This window comes from Talpa occidentalis, unplaced genomic scaffold (genome assembly GCF_014898055.3).
Source record: "Talpa occidentalis isolate TD23 unplaced genomic scaffold, MPIMG_talOcc4v2.1 talOcc4.2, whole genome shotgun sequence".
Lineage (NCBI taxonomy): Eukaryota > Metazoa > Chordata > Mammalia > Eulipotyphla > Talpidae > Talpa > Talpa occidentalis.
Genome location: NW_023602073.1, coordinates 116,843,507 through 116,870,151, shown reverse-complemented (window position 1 = coordinate 116,870,151; position 26,645 = coordinate 116,843,507). Strand labels below are relative to the sequence as shown.

The window sequence follows — 26,645 nt, the reverse complement described above, 5'->3', positions numbered from 1 at the left end:
GTGGTTGTGGGAAGATGGAGCTGTGGCAAGAGACTGCTGAGGACAACAGATGAAATAGGCACAAGCTCTCCTGCTTGGCTAGGCAGGGGTACATGGTGGATGAAATCCCTTTTTCTTTCCAGAAAATGCTGATCTCCCCACTGCACCTTTTGCTTCTTCCATTGGAAGTCATAGTGTGACACTACGATGGAAATCTGCCAACATCTCTGGAGTAAAATATATCATACAGTGGAAATACACACAGCTTCCGGGAAGCTGGACTTACACTGAGGTATGAGAAGCTGCCTATGTACCTAGACATAGGCTTTCCCCCCCCCCAGATTATTAAAAATGCCAAATTGCTGTATATAATTATAAGCATAAAATATTCTAGATATTCATAAAATGAATAGGTGGATTGGATGAACTTTAATCATTGCTACTCTGTAACATGTTTATGCCAAACCCTTTATTTTATGAGGGAAACATATTGGATATAGTGATTATTTTCTTCAGCATAGCGTCACTCACCAACTACAAATATCATTGGTCATTATCTGACTCCTTAAATGCTTTCAACATGGTTGGAGGGCAAGAAGATTCTCACAGATGGTTGTTCCATTTGGAAGTGTTGTGTAGAGTGTCATTCAGGATTCTCCTTTATAGGAAAGCATCAACAAAATGAGGGAAAAACAGTTTTAAGACACCAAGTATATTAGCATAGAAAAACAAAAGCTTAGATTCAACAGAACTGAATCTATAACATTGCAATTTTGAATAAGGAAAGACTTGGTGTGAGTTGCACAGACTGATATTAGGATGACTTGGCTTTGAGCGCCAAGCTGCTTCTACATTTGGTCTGGCAGTCCTGGATTAACCAATATCCAGAAAGCCAGCCATTACCTATAGGTCCGTACTTTCAAGTCACACTGTACAGTAATGATGCTATCAATGCTGATTATCGATCTCTTGTTAATCTAGGCCGTGTCCAATTTCTCATATGTGGTACAGTCTCTGCATCCCTTCACTGAGTATACTTTTCGAGTGGTTTGGATTTTCACAGCTCAGTTGCAGTTATATTCTCCCCCAAGTTCCAGTTATAGAACTCATCCTTCTGGAGGTATGATGTCACACGTGCTTATGGGAATAAGGACATTATCCCAAAGTGTTGGTTTAGCTTGTTTTAAGAAATGAAATACATTTATTTTTTCAATAACAGCCATTCAACAGTTGAGGACCTATGTGCTAAGTAGTGTTCTGTTATTACCATACCTTGGGGTATGGTAATATTCCTGCCTGTGAAGCTCACCTTTTAATGTAGAAGGAACACTATAAGCAGAAACCATTGTAAATAAGAAAAGAATATTGTAAATGGGAAGGTGTTGTGTACTATGGTAAGGGGACTATTTTGAGCTGGGTCTGACCTTTAAGGGATTAGAAGTAGGGACACGAGGGAAAGAGAGTCAGGTGGCAAATTCAATAAAGTGTTCAGAATCAACCTCAGTCAACAGCAAGTCCATATAACCTCTAGGTGTTCCAGACCTTCTGGTGTGTATCCTTTTCATGGATGGTAACTCAGGCTTCATTTTCTCTCACTTTTAGCTACCTCAAAACTTATAAAATTACCTGTTTTGTGTTCCATTGCCTCATGGTCCTAGTCTCTTTTAGCTCCAGGAAATACACGATTTTAGAGGGTATTTATTGCCTCTTAATTGGGGTTATTATGAAAGTAATTTCTTAATCAAGTCGAATGGTTATTCCTAGCTTAACCTGACCAGTCTTTTAGGGAGGATATTTTTTTTTTTTGACTGAGGTAACATTGGTTTACAACACTGTATGATTTAGGAGAGCAGGTTCATACCTCCGCAGATATATGTCACCACAGCACACCTTCACCAAAGCTGCTGCAGTCCTTTAAAATACCCTATTGGGTCTATGGAGAATTTGGGGGGCAAGATTTGAACAATAGTAAGTTTGTCTTGTAGGTGGCATCCAACTTGCTTGAAGTAGAATAGATCATGTCTGGGCATTATCCTAACGAATTAGATTTTCTGACATTTTCATTCTCATTAGTAGGAGATAATTCCCACTCCCTGTTCACCAGAGTGACTGAGGGCATGGAGTAGAGAAGTGTTGCAATGGTGTTTGTGTTTGCCAAAGATTAGTCTGAGAATTGGGGAGGAATTGGATCAGAAAAAGACTGAGTGATTTATTTATTTTTTTAAACTCACCCAAGGCGAGGGCTGAACAGTATTAATTCTCCCAACTTTAATGAGTCAGGGGTGATAAGAGAGCATTTGCCAAAAGTGTTCAGAGGGGGAGAAGTCTACTCAAGAGCACAATGATTTCAAGTATGACTTTCTATGAAAACAGAAAATGAAAAAGAGTTCAGGGGATGGGAGGTATGAAAAATAGATGGAGACATGGATGAAAGACAGATTGTTAGATTGTTTTCTTCTCTGTTCTTTGAGTGGATGCTTAGCTAATTAATGCATGCTCTTTTAATCCACTGCAAGAGAAGGTATACTGCTAAATCAACTTGGATTCCAAGGGACCGTGGGAGCTGGGCTAAGGAAGATATAGTTTGGATCATCAGAACTGATGCCAGCAAAAGTGAAGCAGATTGTTCTAATTCAGGCTTATCTGAACTATATCTTCAGCTGGAACTGGCCAGACCATCCCACCCTCCTGAGGGAAAAGGCCCCAGGACCCACTTCTTTCAACTCACGTTAATCATTGACTCCAGATTTGCTACTGATTCTTTTTTTCTTCCTAACTGGGTGCATTCCTACCTTTCAACTCATTTAGGTCACTGGAAACTTCTGACAATTTTTTCTAGACTTGTTATCCTCTTTGTATACTTCCACATTTAATTTTATTTCATAAATAGAATTGAGGAGGAGAAAAAAATTTGAGTGATTCCTTAGGAAAGTAGCTAGCTAGTATAATTTAGGAAAGTAGCTAACTAGTATAATTTAGGATAAAGAGTTGTAGCTCATACATCTTTTACTACCTTCTCTGACTTATTTTGAATGTTGATAAAAATATTGAATGCTGTTTGAAAAATCTCAATAAAAACATTTTTCTATCCTATTTAAAAACATAAACCCTGTAAATTTTTCTGCTGGCTTTGTTACCATTATCTCTTCCAGTTCCTGAAACAGCTCCTTTCATTAGAAATATTGAGAGCTCAAGTCCGGACACGGTAGAAGTCAGCTGGGCACCACCCCAGTTTCCAGGTGGACCTATTTTGGGTTATAACTTAAGACTGATCAGCAAAAATCAAAAATTAGATTCAGGGACACAGAGAACCAGTTTCCAGTTTTACTCCACTCTACCAAATACCATCTACAGGTAAGAATTATGTCTGCAGGTTTAGCAATTATTTAAGAAATATGGCTAAGAATAATTTAAATGTGTTTTGAGGTGCACCCTTGGCTTTTGATGTTGGGTTGAAGTTTTTGTGGTTTTCTTCAAGTTTATATATTTAGTAGATTATATCATCCTAAACAAAGCATTCTCATGTATTTTTCTGTTATATTCAGAGGACTCTTATAAAAATGAACTGACAAAGACATAAATCTCATGAATATCATTTCCTCATTTAATCCAACATGAAAAAAATAAAGAGGTGCTATTCTGTTAATGGTATTTATTAACCATTGAGGGATTATTTTATTATTGTTAGCTTTTCTAACATTTACTAAGGTCTCTTTAAATTAGGGTAGAAATAGGGGTCATGCAGATAGTGGAGTTCAATTTTTGACCTCCGTGACCCTGAACTATCCTATGGGGAAGGCAAACAAGGATGTGATTAATGGTCATTTTAGTGCTGATCAGTGGCACCAAGTAATTAGATACACATATTGCCACATTGTCCTTTAAACAGAAATGTTATTGCTCTTTCTATTTTTATCTCATGTTCACACCATGCCATGTGAAACACATCTCTCTAAATTATTTTTGGAATAGGTTTTCTATTGCAGCAGTAAATGAAGTTGGTGAGGGGCCAGAAGCAGAATCTAATATTACCACTCCATCCCTAGCAGGTATGGCTTGGGGATGCTCGTTCTGTTCCAAGGGAATTGAGGGGGTGGCAAGGGTGAGCTCAGAGGTCCTGGTCACCTGGTAGGCCTCAAGACCCTATCTCTTCTGCCCAAATGGACACTTATCTTTTGGGTAGTTGGTAAGTTTTCAATTTTAAGTGAGTTCCAGTATTTGACAAAGAGAGGTAAGTTGTCAGATCAAAACTTTTCACATTAGAATTTAGGAATTTAGAAGCTAGAATGAAAACATTTAGGGATTAAAAAAAGAGCTTCAAGCAAATTTTTGATTTCAGTTGAAATCACTGGTAATGGTAACATATCTATATACTTAGGGTATACCTGTAACCTTTCTGAACTATCTCCCATTTTTCAGTATGTATGATCTTTCAATACATATCAGATATCCTTTTCTTCTCTAGTCTCCAAGGTTTTTAAATGTATCTGGACTTAATAAATTACTTGTCACCATTTTTTTTTTTTATAGAGGCATGCTTTATTTATTTGTTTGCTGGTTTTGTTTGTTTGTTTTGTTTATACATGCACTGGGTACAGTCAGAAGCGCGGGAGGGTGAGAGAATTCACCAGAGCCAGAGTGGGGAACAGAGCAGGCAGAAGGACCGAAGTACACTGCTGAGGGGAGCAGCGGGCGGCAGGAGAGGTCTGCGCGCCATGTGGGACCCTCCTCCGGTGGCAGGGGAGCAGCCGGGGATTGAACCGGCGCTGCAGAGGCCGTGGGCAGCTTCGCAACCCAGCGCTCAACCGCTGCGCCACCAGGGAGGCCCCATACTTGTCACCATTTTGAATCGTCAATCCCCAAATTAACTTTTGTAATCATTTAATATGTAATTTTTTTTGGCTTTAGCATTTTAACAAAGGATCTTGAGAAATGGGATACTTAATGCATGTTGCCTATGTTAGCAAAAATCAGATGAAAGTGCTTTCTAAGAAGCAATGGAAATATTTCCGGGAAATTACCAAAGGTGTTTTAAATAACACACCAAGATTCAGAATTCTAGAATTCTATTTTCTATTTTTGCTAGAACCCCATTTTCTGATTTGACCACCCCTTACCCTAACTTTCACATGACTATGCCAGTGAGTACTGCATATCATCTATCACCAGCTTTTAGTTTTTTGGCTATTACTAAACTCTAGGAAAGGGGAGGTATTTTTGTTATGCCAAAAGCATGTCCAAAGGATGAGTTAAATATAAAGTAGGCTTAAGGTTGTTATTACTGCGATTATTGCATAACATTTATTAATTGCCCTGAAAGTATTCAACAAAGCACACTGCATCAATCTCTAGTAGAACAGGACATCAGGCAGAGTTTTGCAGTCATTAAATTTCATTTCTCTAAGGACTTTTCTACTTCAAAGGGAGAGATATTGAAGATAACCAATGTCTGTCTATATGTGTGTGTTATTCAATAACTCACTTTGGTCTAGGTTAGACTACCTCTACCAAGAAGTCAAGGATAATGAGCTGAGTTCCTGTTCGGGCAAGGCTGTTGGGAATGGAGATACAACATATAATGTTATTGTGGGGACTTTTAGTCATACTTGATTGACATTATACTAGTTACCCCAAATCATAGAATAATGTGATTTATACCACGAATGAAATACCCCAGTGTCTTAAAAAAAATAATCTGATCAACTTCTTTCAATTTCTAGTCCCCATGTTTTGAAATGTGGTGTTGATCTTTGTGTGCCTATGTGGAAATGGTTGATTTATCTGTCTTAAATCATGGTCATTGGTTTTTAGTTCAAGAAGAGGAACAATGGCTCTTTTTATCCAGAAAAACTTCTCTGAGAAAGAGATCTTTAAAACATTTAGTAGATGAAGCACATTGCCTTCAGTCAGATGCTATCCACCATAATATTACAGGTTAGTAAAATATAAATGTGTTAAGATAAAAAGAAAAATCCAGGTTTAGTTCTATTTTATGTCTCTATTAAAATCTAAAGAAATAAATTCTCTTTTATGTAAGTTTTTGTGTTGTTTGTTTTATCATAACTCACATGTATTTGCACGCCTCTTCCAGGAATTTCAGTTAATGTCCACCAGCAAGTTGTTTATTTCTCTGAAGGAACTCTCATATGGGTGAAGGAGGCTGCTGACATGTCCAGCGTGTCTGACCTAAGAGTTTTTTACAGGGGTTCAGGATTCATTTCTTCCATCTCTGTAGACTGGCTTTATCAGAAAATGTATTTCATCATGGATGAACTGGTTAGTCTGAAAATTTAAACTGAATAGACAGATATTTGCATTCATGTGCATATTGACAAAATATATTCTTTCATTCATTAAATACTTGTTAAGTGCTTAAGATGTTTTAGACATTCATTAACTAACGAATCATGAGTTGGTCTATAAGAGTGTCTTCACATTACCTAATATTAGTCTTAGCATTTCATCACCTTTATTTTTTTAGAGTCATGAATTAAAACTAGTGATGATCCATCTTCTGAAAGATAGTGGTGGTAACTGTATTAGTGGGACGGCTCATTGTGATCAGAACCGGCTGCAAACATTTAAATTATATAAAACAAGGGATAACTTTAGTCAGTTTCTAAAGAGACAGTATCACTGAAATCTTTCAGAAGGCACAGTCTTGATGAATTTCAAGTTTTCTTCTTATCACAATAAACAGGTTTATCACTATGGCTGGAAGCCCATAATCTTGGATCAACTTAAATATTAAAACTATAGCTTAATATTTAGTTGAATGCCTTCACAAGCCAGGAAAATAGGCATTTCATTGATGCCAATAGAACATAAACTCAGAAGAATGGATATAAAACTGACTTTTAAAAATCTTTTGAAAAGTGATCAGCAACTAATTCTAAGCAGGGAACAAACAGATTCTGGATGAATATTTGCTGGCTTTATTGAATATAGACACTAATCCTACTGATGTATTTTTTATACTCTAGGTATGTGTCTGTGATTTACAGAACTGTTCAAACAGTGAGGAAATTACACCCCCCTCTATTAATGCACCTCAAAAAATTGTGGTTGATTCATACAATGGGTAAGTGTTAGTTTTATAAATATGAATTCTCTTCCATTGGCAAGAATCTTTGGGAAACTTGCTTGCTAAAGAAACATCATATTACATATGAAGCAATCTAGGTATCTCATTTCAAATTTAATTAAATCTAGGCAAAGTCTTCATTCTGTAGAGCCAGGAGGAAATTCTTTCAAAGTTGATCTACAACTTCTCTAGTTAAGTAGTTTTCCCTCCGTCCTTCACAGTAAAATATGAGTACACGGGAAAGAACTCATGTCTGGAACTCAGGTACTGGGGTTGTCATTCTGGATTTGCAATGCCCCATTCTGCAATGCCCCATGAGAACCTCTTTCTGCCTTTGTTTCCTCTGTTTTTATTTTTTTGAGCAGTCCAGCTCCAGTTCATTTCTTTGGTTTGGTTCTCATAGCTATCAAGAGACATTTATTGAGGATGCTTCTAGCATCCAACATAAGAGATAGGAATTGATGGCTAATAACCAGTGAGAATTCTCCATTACAAATAACTATTTCCTCTCTACTGCAAATGAAATGGAAACTTTTTAGCTTAGTTGTGCTCCCTTGAGTTAGAAACTTCATGTCTGTGACCTAGGTTTATCCTTTAACATGAGGAAGAAAGTAATACCTATCAATTGGGTTATTTTGAAGATGAAATGAGGTATTTACTGTGAATGTATTTTTTGATCACCAAATGCACATAAATATGAAGGATGAAAAAAGGAAGTTGTTTTGGGGTTTTCCTTAAATATTACCAATAATAGCAGATTAATAATAAGATATTAATGCTTGTAAAATCAAGCTTTTTCCTTCTTATAGAAATAGTTATTTTTTTAAATTGCAGTTTTATTAATTTATTATTATTTTAAAAAGATTTATTTATACAAGCACTGGGTACAGTCAGAAGCGCGGGAGGGTGAGAGAATTCACCAGAGCCAGAGCGGGGAGCAGAGCAGGCAGAAGGACCGAAGTACACTGCTGAGGGGAGCAGCGGGCGGCAGGAGAGGTCTGCGCGCCCTGTGGGACCCTCCTCCGGTGGCCGGGGAGCAGCCGGGGATTGAACCGGCGCTGCAGAGGCTGTGGGCAGCTTCGCAACCCAGCGCTCAACCGCTGCACCACCGGGGAGGTCCATAGAAATAGTTATTTTTGTTTTGAATTAAAGAAAAAATGCAGCCCATAACACTTGTTATTTCTCACAATTGACTTTCTTGAAGATTGTTCATTGATTTAAAATCAAATTTTCCTATTCACATTAATTCATAATGTATTAGCTACTTCTTTTAATGTCATAGGCTTATGTAAACTATTGAATTATAGAATATTTGCAAAAAAATTCTGTGACCTAGGGCAAGTCCTTTTGATTCCCTGGATCTTATTTTCCTCATTTGTTAAAGCTTATGTAAGATCCTTTGAAATGTAACTTTGTTGCTAACAATTATACAAAATGACTCATTTTGAGGATTATCTTCATCAATTAAATCAATCATTCAAGATGCATCTCAGTGAAGTCTTTGACAGCTGCTTTTTCTCAAAGCATTAAAACTGAGGTGGAGCTTTTCCAGTATTCCAACTTCTAACTTAAATGAATGGAGGATATCTCTAGTAAATACCTGTACCCTTTTGCACCTTGAGAAATCTTGTCCTTAGCCACTCCAGAGATTTATGATTCTGATGGCACAACAGGATAAAGTAATGAACTGAAAAGGTTACTCATCTACCATTGCATTGAATCATGCCACACTTCTTTTGTTCCTTTGTCAGGTATGTCTTTTATCTCCTGAGAGATGGCATTTATAAAGTAGATCTCCCTGTGTCACCTGGCCGGGGCTCTGAAGTGGTGCGTATTGTGGAGAGTTGCACATTAAAGGACTTTGCAGTAAAGCCACAGTCCAAGCGAATCATTTACTTCAATGACACGGCCCACAGCTTCATGTCAACATTTCTGGATGGCTCTGCTTCCCATCTTGTCCTGCCTCAAACTGTCTTTGCTGAAGTGAAGAGCTTTGCTTGTGAAAACAATGACTTCCTGGTCACAGATGGAAAGGCCGTTTTCCAGCAAGACTCTTCATCTTTTAATGAGTTCATTGTGGGATGTGACCTGAGTCACATAGAAGAATTTGGGTTCAGTAACTTGGTCATCTTTGGTTCTCACACCCAGCCGCATCCCCTCCCTGGCCGCCCGCAGCAACTCTCAGTTCTGTTTGGCTCCCACCAGGCCCGGGTCCAGTGGAAGCCTCCTGCCCTCGCCATAGGAGCCAGTGAGTGCCCTGCCCTCAGCATGACTACTAGCCTTGCTGGAGGGAAAGGAAAACGAACTGTTTGACATTGTGACTCAGTTTTGAGTCCCCTCATGTGATTCTATCATCACTTGCTTCTGTCATCAACCAGAAGGGATATTCAGCTGAAAAAAAAAAACCCAAAAGTGTTTTCAGGGCCTCTCTGGTGGCCTAGGGGTTAAGTCTCAGCACTATCAACTTAGGCTATGGCCTAAGTTCCATTCCAGGTCAGAGAGCTAACCCACATCTGGCATAGGAAACCTCTCCTGTCTCACCCTCTGCTCTCTGCAGCAGTGTATTTCAGTAGATCTGTTTGCTCCCTACTCTGTCTCTGGTGAATCCTTTCACCCCCAGCACCTCTTGCCTAGACTTCAGTTCTTCTACACATACAGACACACACACACTCACAAATGTGTTTTTCTATTCTGCATTTTAAGTTTCGCTTTGGGAAGATTTCCATATTTATCATGTATATGCCAGTAGAATATCTTGAACATTTCTACACATACACACAGGTGTTTTTCTATTTGTTCTGCATTTACTAATTTAGTTTTGGGAAGATTTCCATATTTATCATGTATATGCCAATAGAATGTCTTGAACATTTCTTGAGTGTCTAGAAGGAGCCATACACTGGCATTCTAGTCTGAGCCAGTATAGAAGCCAGTGGGATAGTACTCTGAGATTTTCATGCATTGAGATTTGCATAGATTTGAGCAACTCTCTAAAATTCTCTAAACTTGAACTTCCATCTCTGGAGGGCAGTATGTATGGTGCATAAACAGATTTTGGAGCCAGCCTGCATGGATTCAAAGATGGTATTTCCATTTGTTAGTGAACAGCCCTGGACAAATTATTTAACCATGCCATGCATCTGAAAAATGGGAATATTAATGATATCTTTCTATGGAATTGTCATATAGATTAACTTAAGATACCTGGGTAGAACACTTGGAACAGTATCTAGCCCAGAAGTTAAACTTTTTCTATTGAGGAAGAAGCAGCTTTGTGAGTCATTTGGTCTCTGTTACAGCTACTCTGCCCTCGTATTGTGTGTATAGTCATAGATAATATGTAAATGAGTCACCATGGCTATGTTCCACTACAATTTATTTTTCAAAGCAGGTAGTAGGCAAATTTGGCCTGTAGGCTATAGTTTGCCAACCACTGGTCCCCTAAAGTATTCAGCAAACAGACTTTTTTAAAACTTTAAGATAAAGTTAATTATGCCTATTTGTTCCATATCTCAAAGATGGCTAAAAAGTAACAGGCTTTTTTTTTTTTTTTGTATTTGGTTTGCACCTCTTGGAGAAAAGTGCTATACAAAATTAGCAATTTATCATTCAGCAATTGTCTACTCGGAACCTGGTTAGACCAGTGGTCTTAAAGAAAACCCCTCTGCCAATTCTATGCTGCAGATGTGCAGCTTTGACTGAAAATATTACCCTCTGATTTGTTGGGAATGAGGTTTCCTTCAAAGGGGCAAAATAATTAGGATGGGTGGGACAGACATGATGCTAGTCATAGCTCTGATGATTGTTGGGGTAAAGGTATTATTATAGCCCAATTTCCTTTCCATTCACACCATGATCCTTTGTTTTCCCTTGCTGATGTCATCTTAAGTCAGTAATATTGTTTAATTCATCTGATTAGGCCCTTCCGCCTGGCAGAACTGGACTTACGATGTGAAACTATCAAGCCAAGACTTCCCAGAAATCACTCATGTTTTTTCTAACATAAGTGGGACCATGCTTAATGTACCCCAGCTGCAGAGTGCTATGAAATACACGGTGTCTGTGAGAGCAAGTTCTCCCAAGGGGTCAGGCCCTTGGTCAGAGCCCTCGGTGGGTACTACTCTGGTGCCAGGTGAGAAAACGTCTTTGATTTAGGGAATGATTCTGACAAAAAAGGAGTATTTCCTATGCCCTTCAAAATTCCTCACCTCATTATGGTAGAGAAAGTAGAAGAAGAGTGTGCTGGCCTCTTGACTAAATTACTTTCTGAGATAGGGATTAGGAAAGCAAGTAAGGCAACTGTGTGACTTTTAATTTGCTTCTAAAAACCTGCTATTTAAACTCTTCCAAGATATTTGATGAAACAATATAGTTTTTTTCTGACTTTTTCTTTTCTTATGATTTATTGAAAAATAGCACCTCTTATACTCTGCAGGTCATGGTGAGAGAAGTTGAGGGGCCGGGAATTATGTTGAATTCTGTCCTCTTGGCTGAAGGAAAATAGAAGATAACTGTACTGTTTGCCTACTGTTATCACAATTGCATCTGGGTGTACTAAGTGGGATTGTGGTTACCAGTATCCAAAGCAAAACAATAAATAATTTACACACTATGATATTGCTATAGAGGCAACATTACCACCCACTTTCCTTCATATTCAATTTCAGAGATTTGTATAAAAAATAAAATACTTAATATGATAGTTCTATTAAGCAGGTATTACTCATATCCTTCCATAGTATTTTTCAAAATGTTGATATCCTTTTACTTTATAAAGGAAATCATGGGGCATAAGAGATGTACCTTAAAAAGTATATTTTCAATGATATATATATATATTTTTTATTTATCAAACAGCTAAAGAGCCACCATTTATTATGGCTGTGAAAGAAGATGGACTTTGGAGTAAACCATTAAATAGCTTTGGCCCAGGAGAATTCTTATCCTCTGATATAGGAAATGTGTCAGGTACACACCAAATTCCTTATTCACTTGGAGGATAGGTTTCTATTCAGAAGTCTTCTAAGCTATTTAATAAATCAAAAGAGCTGAGTGTTTTAGGTCAATAATGAAAGGAAAAAAATATTGACTGACTATCCTGCCAGTAATGCTATTAAGAAATGTCAGTTCTCAATAGGAATGCTATTTATCATTTCACAAAATGTGAGGTTATTTACTGATTTATGCCCATTTGAGGAAAACTTTGATAGTCTTCTCACGTATTTTAATATATCAATATTGTCTCACAGTAAAAGCTTATCTTGTTCCACTAAGATTTATTATGAATTTAAGACTGGAGAATGGCTGCATGAAGTTCTAAATCAAAGAAAAAATTCTTAATAAGGAAGATTATTAAGGAACAAGTCGGTAATTTTGCTCAGAACATGTTAGAATGAAGAAGTTTTCATTCCAGATAGTATAACAGTGGTCTGGCCTGAAGATGACATCTTCTCTAAATAGCTCTATTAGCTGTTTAATTGGCTATTAAAGTACGTATGACCAAAATATAGTAGGACTTAAGATTCAAGGACTTAAGAGGCAGTGTGTTTTGGAGTTGGCTTGAATCTGTGCTTCCCCTCTTTCCATTGGTGAGAGCTTGGGGAGAACATATTATCTCCCTGAGTCTTGGGTTTGCCATGTCAAAAAATGGGGCTAATTCCTACTTGATTTGCTTTCAGAATTAAGTAAGACAAGTGACTGTGACAATCTTTGACCAAAAGGAGATGTTCAGATGAAGATTAGTTCTATTCCCCAGTCCCAAGGATTAAGATTTAGGATAACATTATTGAAATTTTCTCAATATATCTTTGCTGTCCTAGTGAATTTCTAAGTTAGTAGGTGCTTTAAAATTGTATAGCTGTGCTTGTGTGTTTTGCTGACTGACTATGGTTATGCTAGCATACATGAAAGGTAACTGCTACCAATTCACTTTGTTTTAAGACATGGATTGGTATAACAACAGCCTCTACTATAGCGACAAGAGAGGTGATGTTTACATGTGGCTACTGAATGGGACTGACACCTCAGAGAATTATCACATACCCAACATCGCCGGTGCAGGGGCTTTAGCTTTCGAGTGGCTGGGTCACTTTCTCTACTGGGCTGGGAAGACATACGTGGTAAGTTAATACTCTGCATTCTGGATGCTTGAGAACAATGCCCATGCACTCCAGTGAACTGCATGTCATTTTCTTGATTTTTTCATACTTGTGTACAACCTATCCTATTACATTTAATATTTATGTCTAAATTCTAAATTAAAATGCATTTATGTGTAAAGGAAATTTTATTTCACTATTTGATATAGTAGTTATATATTTTCAATAATATCTTAAAAGAAATTTGAGGGCCTCCCTGGTGGCGCAGCGGTAGAGCGCTGGGTTGCGAAGCTGCCCGCGGCCTCTGGCACCAGTTCAATCCCTGGCTGCTCCCCGGCCACCGGAGGAGGGTCCCACATGGCGCGCAGACCTCTCCTGCCACCCACTGCTCCCCTCAGCAGTGTACTTCGGTCCTTCTGCCTGCTCTGCTCCCCACTCTGGCTCTGGTGAATTCTCTCACCCTCCTGTGCTTCAGACTGTACCCAGTAAATGTATAAACAAAACAAACAAACAAACAAAAATGCCTCTATTAAAAAAAAAAGAAATTTATTGAAATGTTCATATGTGGGTCAGTATTCAGAGAAAGATGGTTCCATAGACGTGGTTAAAGGAAACCAAGTGAAGGGACAGTTGTCAAAGGTGGGGAGAGGGCTAAAGAAATGATGAAAGGATGGTGAAGCATGCCCTGGGCTAGGGAACTTGGAAAGATGTAACTACCTTGAGGTATAAAGGGGCAAGGGCAAGAAGGGCAAGAATCTGGGGAGGACTGTGTAAGAGTCTCCGACATGAAACCCAAGCACACCAAAATGTGTGTCTGGCAAGGAGTAATCTGGGGGAATAAACACTCCAATCCCTCTTTCCTTCTGCCCTCTGATATTCTGCCAGTGCTTCCATTGGCTGAATCTTACTGAAGCCAGAAAACAAGTGAGCCCTTTTGATGTAGCTCATAGATGTCAGCTTCTAGGGGCACAGAGTAGGGTGGAGAGAAGACCTGGTGAAGACATCTGTGAAGAGCACACTGAGAAGGAAGAATAGGTAATGATGCGGAAACAAGTCTGACAGATCAAGAAACATGTTACTGAAATAATTTCCTAATCTGGGGGTTGTTTGTTCATTTATTTATTCAATTTAATGACCACTTATCTATTACTAATGTTGATGGCTTTGTGAGTAGGCATAGTTGGGAATATAAATAGGCATATATTTGTTCTTTTTAATAAAGATTATTAGTGTTGTGGAGGTATAATTCACATACAATAAAGTTCACCCTTTTGTTGTAGAAAATGCAGACTTAGTATGCTCAGTGTTGTGTGTTATCACCACTTGTCCCTACTTTCTTCATCAGCTAAATTACCTATTAAAATAGAAGCATACAAAACCAAGTACTTAGAAGCAAAGTAATGTAGTATGAATTCATAAGTGCCAACATTATGCAAGCAGGAGGGACTTGAGTGAGGTTAGTCAGAGAATGTTCCCTAAAATGGGTAAGTTTAAAATTAGTTTTAAAGAAGGAATTGGAAGGAAAGATATTCATGTTGGTATCAAGTATTTGTTCCATCTTACAAAACTGTTCAGCTTCAGAAGAATAACTTTTGTGAAGCCAGTTTACTCGTGAAGTAGGAAATAAAAATCCCTTATAGCATGATCCCTTCCAGCGCCATCCATGTTGCTGCAAATTGCATGTGTTTATCTTTTTTTGAATGCTGAGTAATATTCCATGGTATATATGTACCACATCTTCTTGATCCAGTCATCTATTTTTGGGCATTTGGGTTGTTTCCAAAGCTTAGCTATTGTAAACAGTGCTGCTATAAACATAGGGGTGCAGGTGTTCTTTGGAATTGATGTTTCTGTGTCCTTTGGGTAAATACCTAGGAGTGGAATTGCTGGATCATATGGAAGCTCTATGTTTAGTAGGTCCAGAAATCTCCACACAGCTCTCCATAGTGGTTGGACCAGTTTGCACTCCCACCAACAGTTTTGCACTCCCACCATGCTCAGTGAAATAAGCCAAAAAGAAAAAGAAAAATACCGGATGGTCTCACTCATAGCAGGAATCTAGAAAACTTAAATAAGGGACCAGGAAAATGAATATAAGAAAGTGAAAATCAAAATCAACAAAAAACTATGAACCAGAGACACTTTTTGGGGGGGGGGGCGGGAAGGGAAGGATTGGGGTCAGAATGGGGCTTTTGCAATTGTATGGGGGAATATAAAAATAAAATTCATTATTTAAAAAAAAATAAAAAAATAAAAATAATAATAATAATAATAATAATAAAAAAATCCCTTATAGACTTATTGTTGGGGGTGATAAGAACTAGTATTTTAAAAGTAAATAGGTACAATGGCTAGCATATTATGGTACTCTGTAATGGCAGTAATATTAGGAAAATATACTCAAGGAAAGGAGCAAGTATAGACATCATTTACCAGGATGTACACAACTTTGGGAATCCAGTCAAATGCATTCTAATTCAGCAGTGTTTTCATTGTTGGGTGTATTAGGAAGAGCAAGTATTTAAACTCAAAATCAATTTACCTCCCTTTACTATAGTGATATAAAGAGATAATTTGCTTGAGGGCAGATACCATGACTGTTTTGTTTCTTAACACACTATCCAGCATATAGGGTTAATAATTTTTGTGGCTGCATAAGTGAATGAATGCGATTACAAATGGTTACAATAAAAATCAATAAATGATTGAATAGGGGCCTCCCAGTGGCGAAAGGGGTTAGTCACAGCATTGTGAAGCTGTCCGCTGCCACTGCAGCACAAGTTCGATCCCCATCCGGGGAGGTGACCCACATGGCACAGCAGACCTCTCTTGACTCGCCTGCTGCTCCCCTTAGCAGTGTATTTCTATAGATTCACCTGTCCTGCTTCTCACTCTGTTTCTGGTGAATCCTCTTATCCCCTGCACCTCTGGCCTACACCTCACCTCCTCTTGCATACATAAATAAATCTTTAAAAAAATAAATGATTGAATAAATTCAGAAATAATGATGTTATTTGAAAATTCTTAACTGACCACACTGTTATGTTTTATAGATACAAAGGCAGTCTTTGTTGACAGGACATACCGACATTGTGACTCATGTGAAGTTGTTGGTGAATGATATGGTGGTGGATTCAGTTGGAGGATTTCTATATTGGACCACACTATATTCAGTTGAAAGTACCCGACTAAATGGGGAAAGTTCCCTGATACTACAAGCACAGCCTTGGTTTTCTGGGAAAAAGGTAACACACTAAAAATGAGATATGATCATGTAGTAATACTTAACAGTGCTGTTGTATAGTTACGGTAATAGTGTCTTTGCTTGTGAATAGTTAAGGTAGAATCTGAAGGAAATACAGTGACAGTAAGATCTTGGTATAACCAAAATTTCTCTAAGTTTTGTAAATGTTTAAAAATGAAATATAATAGTGAGTCTTTTATAATTTGCTTTCTCTTGACTGAACCTACACTTAAAAGCATTTTAATTTCTGGCTTTTTATATTCTTTAGGAATCTATTGACTATTTTAGGGCTTCTTATTGAGTGGTGATTAGGTGTTTTAATAGTTCAAAATCAATTTTGCTCTAAAAACTGCTCCTAGGCCACAATTTCATTTGTTTCATTATTTGAAAAATGAGAATATTAACAATTGTCCTACTTTTAGGGTTGCTGTGACGATTAAATGGGATGATGGGAAGTAGTGAGGATGGTTCCAAGCTCATGGTTACTAATCAGCAGTTAATCTCATTATTGTAACACCATGTGAAAAGCATAACTGGTATAGGAATGCCTCTAAAAAAAAAGTTTTTATTTCCTCAACTTCTAGAAGCACTACTTATTTTTCTTGAAACTTTTTAGGTACACTCTAGCTCCCCCTGTAAATTTTTTAATTTTATTTTTTGTCATAGTAGTAATGTATGTTTGCAGTAGGAAATTTAGAAATTACAGAAACAAGCTCTGAGAAATAAATCAAATTATTGCTACCTGGGATATTACATTAAAAAAAAATTTAGTCATTTTTTCTGTTGACACAGGTAAAATACACATAACGAAGTTATATCAGATCTTCACAAACAAATAAATTGTTGAGTCGCTTGCTACCAAGTTCCATAGGATATATGGGCAATAATTCCTAGGATATTTAAAGACAACTGATTTTCATATGCAGATTTCAACACAGATATTTAAAAGAAATAGAAATTTATGTACCTGTAGTGAGGCAACCAGGAGCAGGGTGGGCAGGAGCCGCGCAGCCCCCTGTGAATCTTTCTCTGGCATTGTCTTCTGGTCTCTTCCTCTTGCAGCCGTCTCTTGTCTCCTATGCGTTCTGCCACAGCCGGCCTGAGTGATGACGCTCTGATATTCTCAGCCTCAAGGCTCAGGTGTGCACACTTGCGCATGCCCACACCATACTGCACGTATCCACAATCAGGCGTGCGTACCTAGAGCCAGACTCCCAATCACCGCCTGCTTTCAGGCCGCAGGTGATAGCCACAAAGGCCAACAGCGCAAAAGCCTGACCATCACTTACCCTACCAGGGTACCAGGAGATTAATTACTCCTGTCAAATAAGGGAAGGATCCCTTAATTCTACTTTGGAGCCACCAGAGTCTGAAAAAAGTCTATTTCTTATGTCTCATTAATAAATGTTAAGTCAAAGTATTTTAATTTTTGTAAAAGCATGCTTAAAAATACTGTTATATCAAGAGTAACTTCCTGTCCACTCCCAGGGCTTTGGCAGTAATCTCTCACTGCTCTGATCTAACTTTTGAGATATTTTCACTCAGGAGAGCACTAGAGTGATTATGGAGATGTTTCTGTAAATGAGTGAGTCAGATTTTTTCAGCATGTTTGGAGGCAATACTCTTTCTTTAAATTTCCCAAATCCTCTCACAGACTAGCAAGTGTTGCTGTTTGTGTAAATCAGTCTTGGTTCCAGGTGTGAGGAATCTGTCTCTACTAACACTAGTGGTTGTTTTGAAGGCAACACATTTGGCACCAAGCAAAACTCCTTATGTTGCTGACATCACTTTTGTATGTCACTCACATTTTTATCATGGAGTTCTAAGATAGTTTGCAACCAGCAGGTATAATCAATATGGTTGGCCAATTATTACTCAAAAACGTACAGTACTTGTGTGATGAAGAGACAATAAAATGAGATATTTATCTAAAGTGAAAAGATACTTTTTGCCATGGATCAGGCTCATAGTGTGTGTGTATATATCTCTATATATCTATATATATATATATCATATGTATAAGTCATAGTACATTTTACCAAAGGATTAAACTTCAAAGTTTTATTTTAGATAAGATAAATTATTTCTAAGGACGAGGTTCATTATATATATCAATGGTTACCAAAAAGGTTATGGAATACCTTCTGATTCTATTTAAACATGGGCCCAAATGACTGACGCAAAGGAATGGGGTAATGACCTGACACCTGAATTTTACTTATAGTTTAGATAGTTTGTTGTACTCCAGCAAATGGATTGGACAATCTTCTTTGTAAGGAGAAAAAAATAGAAATAGTGTGTAATTTGGGAAAGCTTGGTGCATCTCATCATAAATCAGTAAACAGTATTAACATGATGTCCCTTTTAATTAGAAAAATCATCAGAATGTCTCTCTTAGCTTTAAACAAGGACATGATTCAATTCCCAAAGGTTGGGAATTGTTAGAATAGTTATTTTGGCAAAAGAAAGTCATTTATGACAAGTAAAGTGTCTTAATAGTCATTAAGTCTAGGATTATTTCTTTGCAGAAGGTTTTGGATAAATTGTCAGCAAGTATTTTTAGCTCTTTTATGCCTTATTGTATTCTTACTACATTTTCCAGTGGCCTCTTGATTTTTGTCTATATGTTGCTGTATCTTGCTAAAGAGGTAATCCTTTAATGCTACCTGATACCCTGCAGCCTCTATGCCACTGCGCTATGGTCAAGTCGGAGTCCTGCCAATCTCAGCTTATTCAAAAAATACCAATAAAGCTAAAGAAAGTAAAAAGATCCCTTGGATCATAAATTCTATTTCATGCACTCTGTTTATAGGAGAACAGTCTTTCCTCAGGTCTTGCCTAGACAACTGGATAAAATTATGACATGGATTGTATCAGGAGGACAACTAAGAGTAACAAATCATTTTCAGGTGTCAGCTGGAAATAGAACTTTATATGCAGATGATTCTATCCAAGTATAACACTTAAAATCCTGTGTATATTGCATTTTTCAAGTGTATCAGAATGTTTTAGTTGTAATTAGCAGAAAATACAATTTGAAATAATTTAAAACATTGGTTCTTGAACTTGGCTGCACCTTAGAATGATTTAGGGAATTAAAAGACACACTAGAGAACAAAATTTAATAGGATGCATTCTGGCAGTTGAAAATGTGAAATGTGAAAAAAACCCATAGGTGACTCTAATGTGCAGCAATGTTTGAGAACAACCAATTTGAGCAATATTGAAGCTGATAGATTTACGTGGCTGAAGAGTTCAGAGTTATGGTCATAGTTAACACAGTGCCTCAAAGTGTTAGTGGCAGACTGAGAGACATCCAGAGACTCCCAAATCTACACACTCTGATGGGGTTCTGCCATCCACCACATGAAAGACAAAGCATATTCATAGCGTGTAAGAACTTTAACTGAATAGTTTGCCCAGAGACAGAAGAAAAGAAATGGTAATAGGGCCTCCCCTGGTGGCCCAGAGGTTGAGGGCTGGGCTGTGAAGCTGCCCGCAGCCTCTGCAGTGCAGGTTCAATCCCCGGCCACCAGCAAGGGTCCCCCATGGTGCGCAGACTTCTCCTGCCACGCCTGCTGCTCCCCTCAGCAGTGTTCTTCGTCATTCTGCCTGTTCTGTTCCCCGCTCTGGCTCTGGTGAATTCTCTTACCCTCCTGCTCTTCTGACTGTACCCAGTGCTTGTATTAAAAAAAAAATAATAATAAATGGTAATAGTTTCCTAATGAAACACTCAAAGTTGCCCATCCCCTTGTGTGTAAATGTGCAGTCAAACAAGGTTGGTCTGAAGTGGGTCTGCTGAACTCCAAAGCTTGCCATCAGTGTAAGGTACCTACTGGCAGGGAACCATAGGAAAGGGGCAGAAGAAACCAGTAAGCAAGATAAAGGTTTGCATTGTCAGCCTCCCCAGGTGTCTCTCACCCACATCCCTTCCAAGTGTCTTTATATGTCTCCCTTCCATGTGTCTCCTTCCATGGCCCCCAAGTCCCTGGTGCAAGTCTAAAGCTGAGAAACAAGCAGGACTTCACATGTCTCCCACGTGTCTCCTTGAAGACATCTCTTCTCAGTATTCTAAGCCCTCTCTAGCTTACCCTCACCACTCAGCTCTACTCTTCATTAGGTGGGGCCAAGGAACATGGAACCTCTCCTTTTTATGGAGATCCCTCTCTGGAACACTTGTTCTTGATTCAGTAAGACCTGGAGTGTGGTTGAGAATTTGTATTTATAGCAAGTTCCCAGATGATGGGGATGCTACTGATCCTTGAATCAAATTTTGAGAACCATAGAGCTAAGCATATAGTGGCGAATAGCAAATAGTCCTTGCCTTTTGGAAATTCTTAGGAAATCAGTGTATAGACCTAAAGACAGCATGTTATGCATAATCACATAATTTTTATATTCAGTGAAAGATAAAAATAACTAAAAGTATTATTCCAAAGAGGCCATTAAGGAGAACTCTATAGCTTGAGTGTGACTTGTTCACAAAGGTATACTTCAAATATGTATTTGATTTGTTTTCATACTATATTTTCTATTTAGGTAATTGCTCTAACTTTAGATCTCAGTGATGGGCTCCTGTATTGGTTGGTTCAAGATAGTCAATGTATTCATCTGTACACAGCAGTTCTTCGAGGGCAAAGGTAAGTAATATTCCCTGAAGCCAGTCCGTTGGGAATAAGAGAATGACTTGATATTCAGTTACAAATGATTTTGCATGAAAGTTCATTTATTCTTTTAGTAAATATATTAATTATCCATTTTGTGGCATGCATTGTATTTGTGAGGAAAGATAAATTTGTGAGCAACTAATTATAGTAGAATATGGTGAATACTATGATGAAGTATAGAGTACAGTGGAAACCCTAATAAAAAAACTTCTTGGTGGTGGGTGCACTATGGTGGGGGTATCCTCATATCACCTCAATTAAAAATAAATACATACATGAAAAGAAAGAATGCTTCTTAAGAGATCAGGAAGAGGGTGAAGGGTCTTTCCATTTCTTAAGAAAGTAGAGTGTACATTATGGAGGCAAGGCAGAAATCATCCTACATGTCACAAATGAAAACTGGAGAGTAGAAAAGGACCACATGAATTATCTTCTGAAACTGTATCTTCAAACTAAACCTCCTGTCCTTCTCTTGTTAGCAGCTCTACATCTTCCATATTAGCATTAGATATTTTTTCCTGCACAGTTTTTTATACTTTTACATATTAAAATTAGGTGTAATACACATGATATACTATTCTATCAGTTTTGACAAATGCATTTGAAGACATAGATATATCCATTGTCACAGAAATTTTCTGGTGTCCTTCCCAGTAACTCCTCCCCATCCCTGCCCTTAAATTATAGCCTTCTGTGTTCTGCTAATGCAAGCAATGTAGAGATTATGGAATAAGTTCAAGCTTTGATATGATTATTGATGAATTAATGAATTCAGATTGTGCTTTTAAAGTAGGGTATTAGCAAAAAACAACTATTTTTTAAAACTTTTGTAATACTCTCTTTATTGCAATACCACATTAATAAGAAAAGCCCCTATATAATTTGCTTTAGGCATACTTTCAGAAAAATGTAAATAAAAAACATAATATGGAACTAAGAATAATAACAATTATTGTTGCAAAATATTTTCTCTTTGTTTTCATATACACAAGAACATACATTCACAAAGATGTATTCTCTTCATTACTTGCATGCACTACACTAGCTCTTTCTTCACTCCAAATGCACACTAATTGGTGTCATGTTTTAACAGTGCTGGTGATCCCATCATCACAGAATTTGCAGCCTGGAGCACTTCTGAAATTTCCCAGAATGCACTGATGTACTACAGTGGTCGGCTTTTCTGGATCAATGGCTTTAGGATTATCACAGCCCAAGAAATCAGTCAGAGAACTAGTGTCTCTATTTTGGAACCAGCCAAATTTAATCAGTTCACAATTATCCAGACATCGCTTAAGCCTCTACCAGGTACAAACTATCTTATGCCTGCATGCTCTTTCCCCTGACCCCCTGCACTTTCTGTTAAATAAATGTTTGAGTTGGCACTTTCCCCTTAAAAATTATGTTTTAAGAGAAAAAGCTCTTAGTAGTTTCTGTTGTTTATCTTGTGCTCATATTAAGCTTAACCCAAACATAAAGCCTGAAATAATCAAAAAAAGATTTTCAGGATATATTAAAGGAAAGGAAAATTTTGTTTGACTCCTGATGATTAGCTGTTTCTATTAATTTTCCATGATTATTGATAATCCTAAATTCTCCCTCTATTCTTTCTTTCTTTCATAGGGAACTTTTCCTCTACCCCTAAAGTTATCCCAGAATCTGTTCAAGAGTCTTCATTTAGGATCGAAGGAAATGCTTCAAGTTTTCAAATCCTGTGGAATGCTGCCCCGGAAGTAGATTGGGGTGTAATTTTCTACAGTGTGGAATTTAGTGCTCATTCTAAGGTATGGCATTGGTTCTTGTAACTTCCATTCTAAAGCAGGCTATACCACTTATGTGAGCCTTGTCCCATTGACTTGGCCTTCCTTTCCCTGGCCAACCTCATCTCCTTTGTTGTTCCTCTAGCATGTGGTTGTAAGATTACTCCTGAGGAGGGCCTCCTCTGGTGGCGCAGCGGTTGAGCACTGGATTACGAAGCTGCCTGCAGCCTCTGCAACTCTGGTTCGATCCCCGGCTGCTCACCAGACACCAGAGGAGGGTCCCACATGGCACGCAGACCTCTCTTGCCGCCCGCTGCTCCCCTCAGCAGTGTACTTCTGCCTGCTCTGCTCCCTACTCTGGCTCTGGTGAATTCTCTCACCCTCCCACGCTTCTGACTGTACCCAGTGCTTGTATAAATAAAAAAATAAAATAAAAATAAATAAATAAATCTTTAAAAAAAAAGATTACTCCTGAGGATCTTGTCTAGGGCTGGACTGGGGCTACCTTATGGTTACTGTTAGCAACTGCTGTATTAGATACATTTTAACTGGTCTTTGTGGTAAAAAGCCTAACTTAACAACATTAACATTTGCAAAATTCAAATTTTGACTTTACATGTCAAATGTTTGGAGATTTTAATTACGCATAAATGATTTTATGATTCTCTCCCCAAGAAAATGCTTTGTGTTTCTATTTTAGTTCCTGGCTAGTGAACACCAGCCTTTACCTGTATTTACTGTGGAAGGACTGGAGCCCTATGCCTCCTTTAATCTTTCTGTCACTCCTTATACCTACTGGGGAAAGGGCCCCAAAACGTCTTTATCACTTCGAGCACCTGAAACAGGTACAGGGGTTAATAGGTCTTTAAAAAAATGTTTTCTATCCTCTTAGAATGGAGAGTTAATATTTTTAAAGAACTTTCAGTTTTGTAGATGTGTCTGTATTCGATATCCTTTCAATAATTTTTTGGGGATTAGAATTGCATCATTAAAATAAATTTACATAATTTATTCCAAAAGAATAGTTCAAAGATGTCTTAAAGACAGTTTCACTTGATTGTTATGAAATAAAAGATGTGGAAAGATGTTTCAGGTAATTTGTGAAATGCTTCATAAAGAAAATAGATATTTAAGAACAAAGATAGTTTCTTGGAAGGATGACTTATTGGAAAATGTTTTTACTGAGGCTAGCTCCCAGTGCTTCCTAAGTGAATAACTGATGTTTAAAATTAATGTTTTTCTTTGGAATATACTTATTTTTAAGAGGATGCTAGTTGTGTCTTTATATATATTTAAAGTGCGCAAAGCACATTCATATGTATCATTCCTTTATTAAACTTTCATTTATTCCTATCATGTGTCAGAAACATCATTTTATCACTTCATTTGACCTTCATTTGACCTTCACGCAGATCTGAGGTAGATAGGACAGGGGTGATTATTTCAGGTATGCAATCAGAAAACAGAAGCCCAGTAGTTGCCCACTATAAAATAATTAATAAGTGACAGGACGGAGACTTGACCCATTCAGTCATTTCTTAAAATGTTGGCAAATAATAGTATCATTGATTTAATTTATATAAACTTCCTAGCATAAGACCTGGTAGGGAGTAAGAGACTCAGTCAACAGTGGTGTCCATCTACTATTGCCTTTTTTTTTGTGCTGCACATAACAGAAATAAGATAGAGATGACTGAGTAGGATAGCATAGAGTGAACAGACATGACTATGAAACCTTCACCTAGATCAAGCTACCGCAGTGTTCTTATGAAAGGTGATGCTCAGGGATTGGTGTGGCCTGGAAGGCCTTTGGGGCATGGAAACTTGAGTTGGGCCCTGAAGCGTGAAGCAAAGAGGTCTCCCATGTGAATACAGTGTAAGAGGGTGTGGAGGTTGGATAACAATGTTAGTGCTGAACATTAAGAAGCAGTGCTATGGGAATGGGGCAGTGGGAATGGGGCATATGGAGGAACCCTGAGGAAGAAGAGAGGCATCTAGGATGGAGGTTCTTGGAAATTGGGCAAAGAAATTTCTCTTGATTGAGAAAGAAGAAACTGATTAGAAGACAGAGAGAGACTGCATTTCTTGGTTTGGCCATAGAAAAAAATGGGGCCTCCAAGCCATATTCCTGGGATAGTTTCTCTCTCCTCGGAGGGGTGTTCAAGGTGAGAGGGGCATATTTTACATCCTGAACGTTACGTCCTAGCCATGATGGATGGAGTCACTGCCTGCCTTCCTGGTTGCTGCCATTTCCACCACTGGGTAAATCATTGCTAGGATGAGAACAAACATTGCGTTTTATAAGGAAAATCAGTCACCATCTGACTGTACAGGGCAAAGAAAAGAAAGATGTATATAAGTGGTAGTAAAAGGGTTTGGGGTTGGAGACAAGGAAGATTTGCTGAAATACCAGTCTAACTCCCTAAAGAAATCTATCAAGTCTTCTCTCCTGAAGGTCTTTAAGAATGAGATAGAGGGCCTCCCTGGTGCCACAAGGGGTTAAGCACAGCGCTGTGAAGCTGTCTGCAGCCTCTGTAGCTCAAGTTCCATCCATGGCCAGCCAGGGAGCTACCCACATGGTGCAGTAGACCTCGTCTCACCCATTGCTCCCTTCAGCAGTGTGTTTCAGTCAGTCTGCCTGTTCTGCTCCCCACTCTGGCTCTGGTAAACCCTCTCACCCCCCACACCACTGCTCCTGTACCCCAGTTTTTGTATGTATAGATAAATTTTTTTTTTAAAAAGAATGAGATAGATAGACCTCCACTGTCTGGAATGATAAATATTTATTACTAAGGTGATCTACACCCTCATCAGGAGTGGTAAAAGTCAACCTTATCTTTTCTGCATTATTTATGTCTCTGCTTTTCAGTTCCATCAGCACCAGAGAATCCCAGAATATTTGTATTACCTAGTGGAAAATACAGCAACAAGAAGGAAGTTGTGGTGGAATTTAGATGGAGTAAGCCTAAGCATGAAAATGGAGTGTTAACAAAATTTGAAATTTTCTATCAAATTTCCAACCAAAGTGAAACAAAAAAAACATTAGAAGACTGGATTGCTGTCAGTGCCGCCCCCTCAGTGATGTCTTTTCAACTAGAGGGCATGAGCCCTGGGTACACTGTTGCCTTCCAGGTATGAGAGGGATAAGGCTTTTAATAGTCTGAATAGAAGGCTAATTGAGGGTGGGATTTTGCCATTCTGTCAGTAATTTCAGTTATATGATCACAGAGGCCAATTGGGCAGCAATGATATGGAGAGAGAAGAGATAACAAAAGTAAAGGACATCTTGACAACTTTCTTGTACTCAGCGTAACTTCAAATTCAATGTAAACCATTATTTTTCAACATCATAAACTATAGGCCATGTAATGGGCAGGTACTTTTATATTTGTTATTTCATTTAATCCTCCTAATGTCTGATGGCAAAGACACACCCCTGGGTGTATCAGTCGCTTACTAAAGCTGCATGGCTATGACAAGATGTGCTAAAGCCCAACTTCTAAAGTCCTTCCCACATTATCATGTTGTAGCCATAAATCATCTCTACCCCCCAGTTTGGGACTACGAATGCAAATAAAACCTGATGTCTGTACAAGTGATGCCTCCAGTTATTACCTAGTTGCTAATTGAAGAGGAAACCACAGACAATGTGTTAAGGGAAAAAAGCAACAACCCAAGTGTCCATCCATGGATTAATGAATGAGGAAAATGTAGTATATATAATGGCATATTATTTTGAACTATAAAAAAAATGAAATCTTGTCACTTACAAAAATCTGGGTGGACTCTGAGTTCATTATGCTAAGTGAAATA

The 26,645-nt window shown here is 38.1% G+C and overlaps 1 protein-coding gene across 1 annotated transcript in view; it reads left to right on the top strand.

Annotated features, from left to right (window-relative positions):
• ROS1 (ROS proto-oncogene 1, receptor tyrosine kinase) overlaps nt 1–26,645 on the top strand; it is an 87,251-nt gene that overhangs the window by 18,222 nt on the left and 42,384 nt on the right. The window contains exons 6-22 of the mRNA XM_037520973.2: nt 123–271; nt 961–1,099; nt 3,132–3,333; nt 3,952–4,028; nt 5,791–5,913; nt 6,071–6,255; nt 6,963–7,060; nt 8,815–9,311; nt 10,983–11,195; nt 11,921–12,031; nt 13,004–13,182; nt 16,215–16,406; nt 20,945–21,045; nt 22,166–22,380; nt 22,696–22,856; nt 23,533–23,677; nt 25,702–25,964. Coding sequence (XP_037376870.1) covers nt 123–271; nt 961–1,099; nt 3,132–3,333; nt 3,952–4,028; nt 5,791–5,913; nt 6,071–6,255; nt 6,963–7,060; nt 8,815–9,311; nt 10,983–11,195; nt 11,921–12,031; nt 13,004–13,182; nt 16,215–16,406; nt 20,945–21,045; nt 22,166–22,380; nt 22,696–22,856; nt 23,533–23,677; nt 25,702–25,964 — 3,050 coding nt within the window. The remainder of the gene's footprint in view (nt 1–122; nt 272–960; nt 1,100–3,131; nt 3,334–3,951; nt 4,029–5,790; nt 5,914–6,070; nt 6,256–6,962; nt 7,061–8,814; nt 9,312–10,982; nt 11,196–11,920; nt 12,032–13,003; nt 13,183–16,214; nt 16,407–20,944; nt 21,046–22,165; nt 22,381–22,695; nt 22,857–23,532; nt 23,678–25,701; nt 25,965–26,645) is intronic.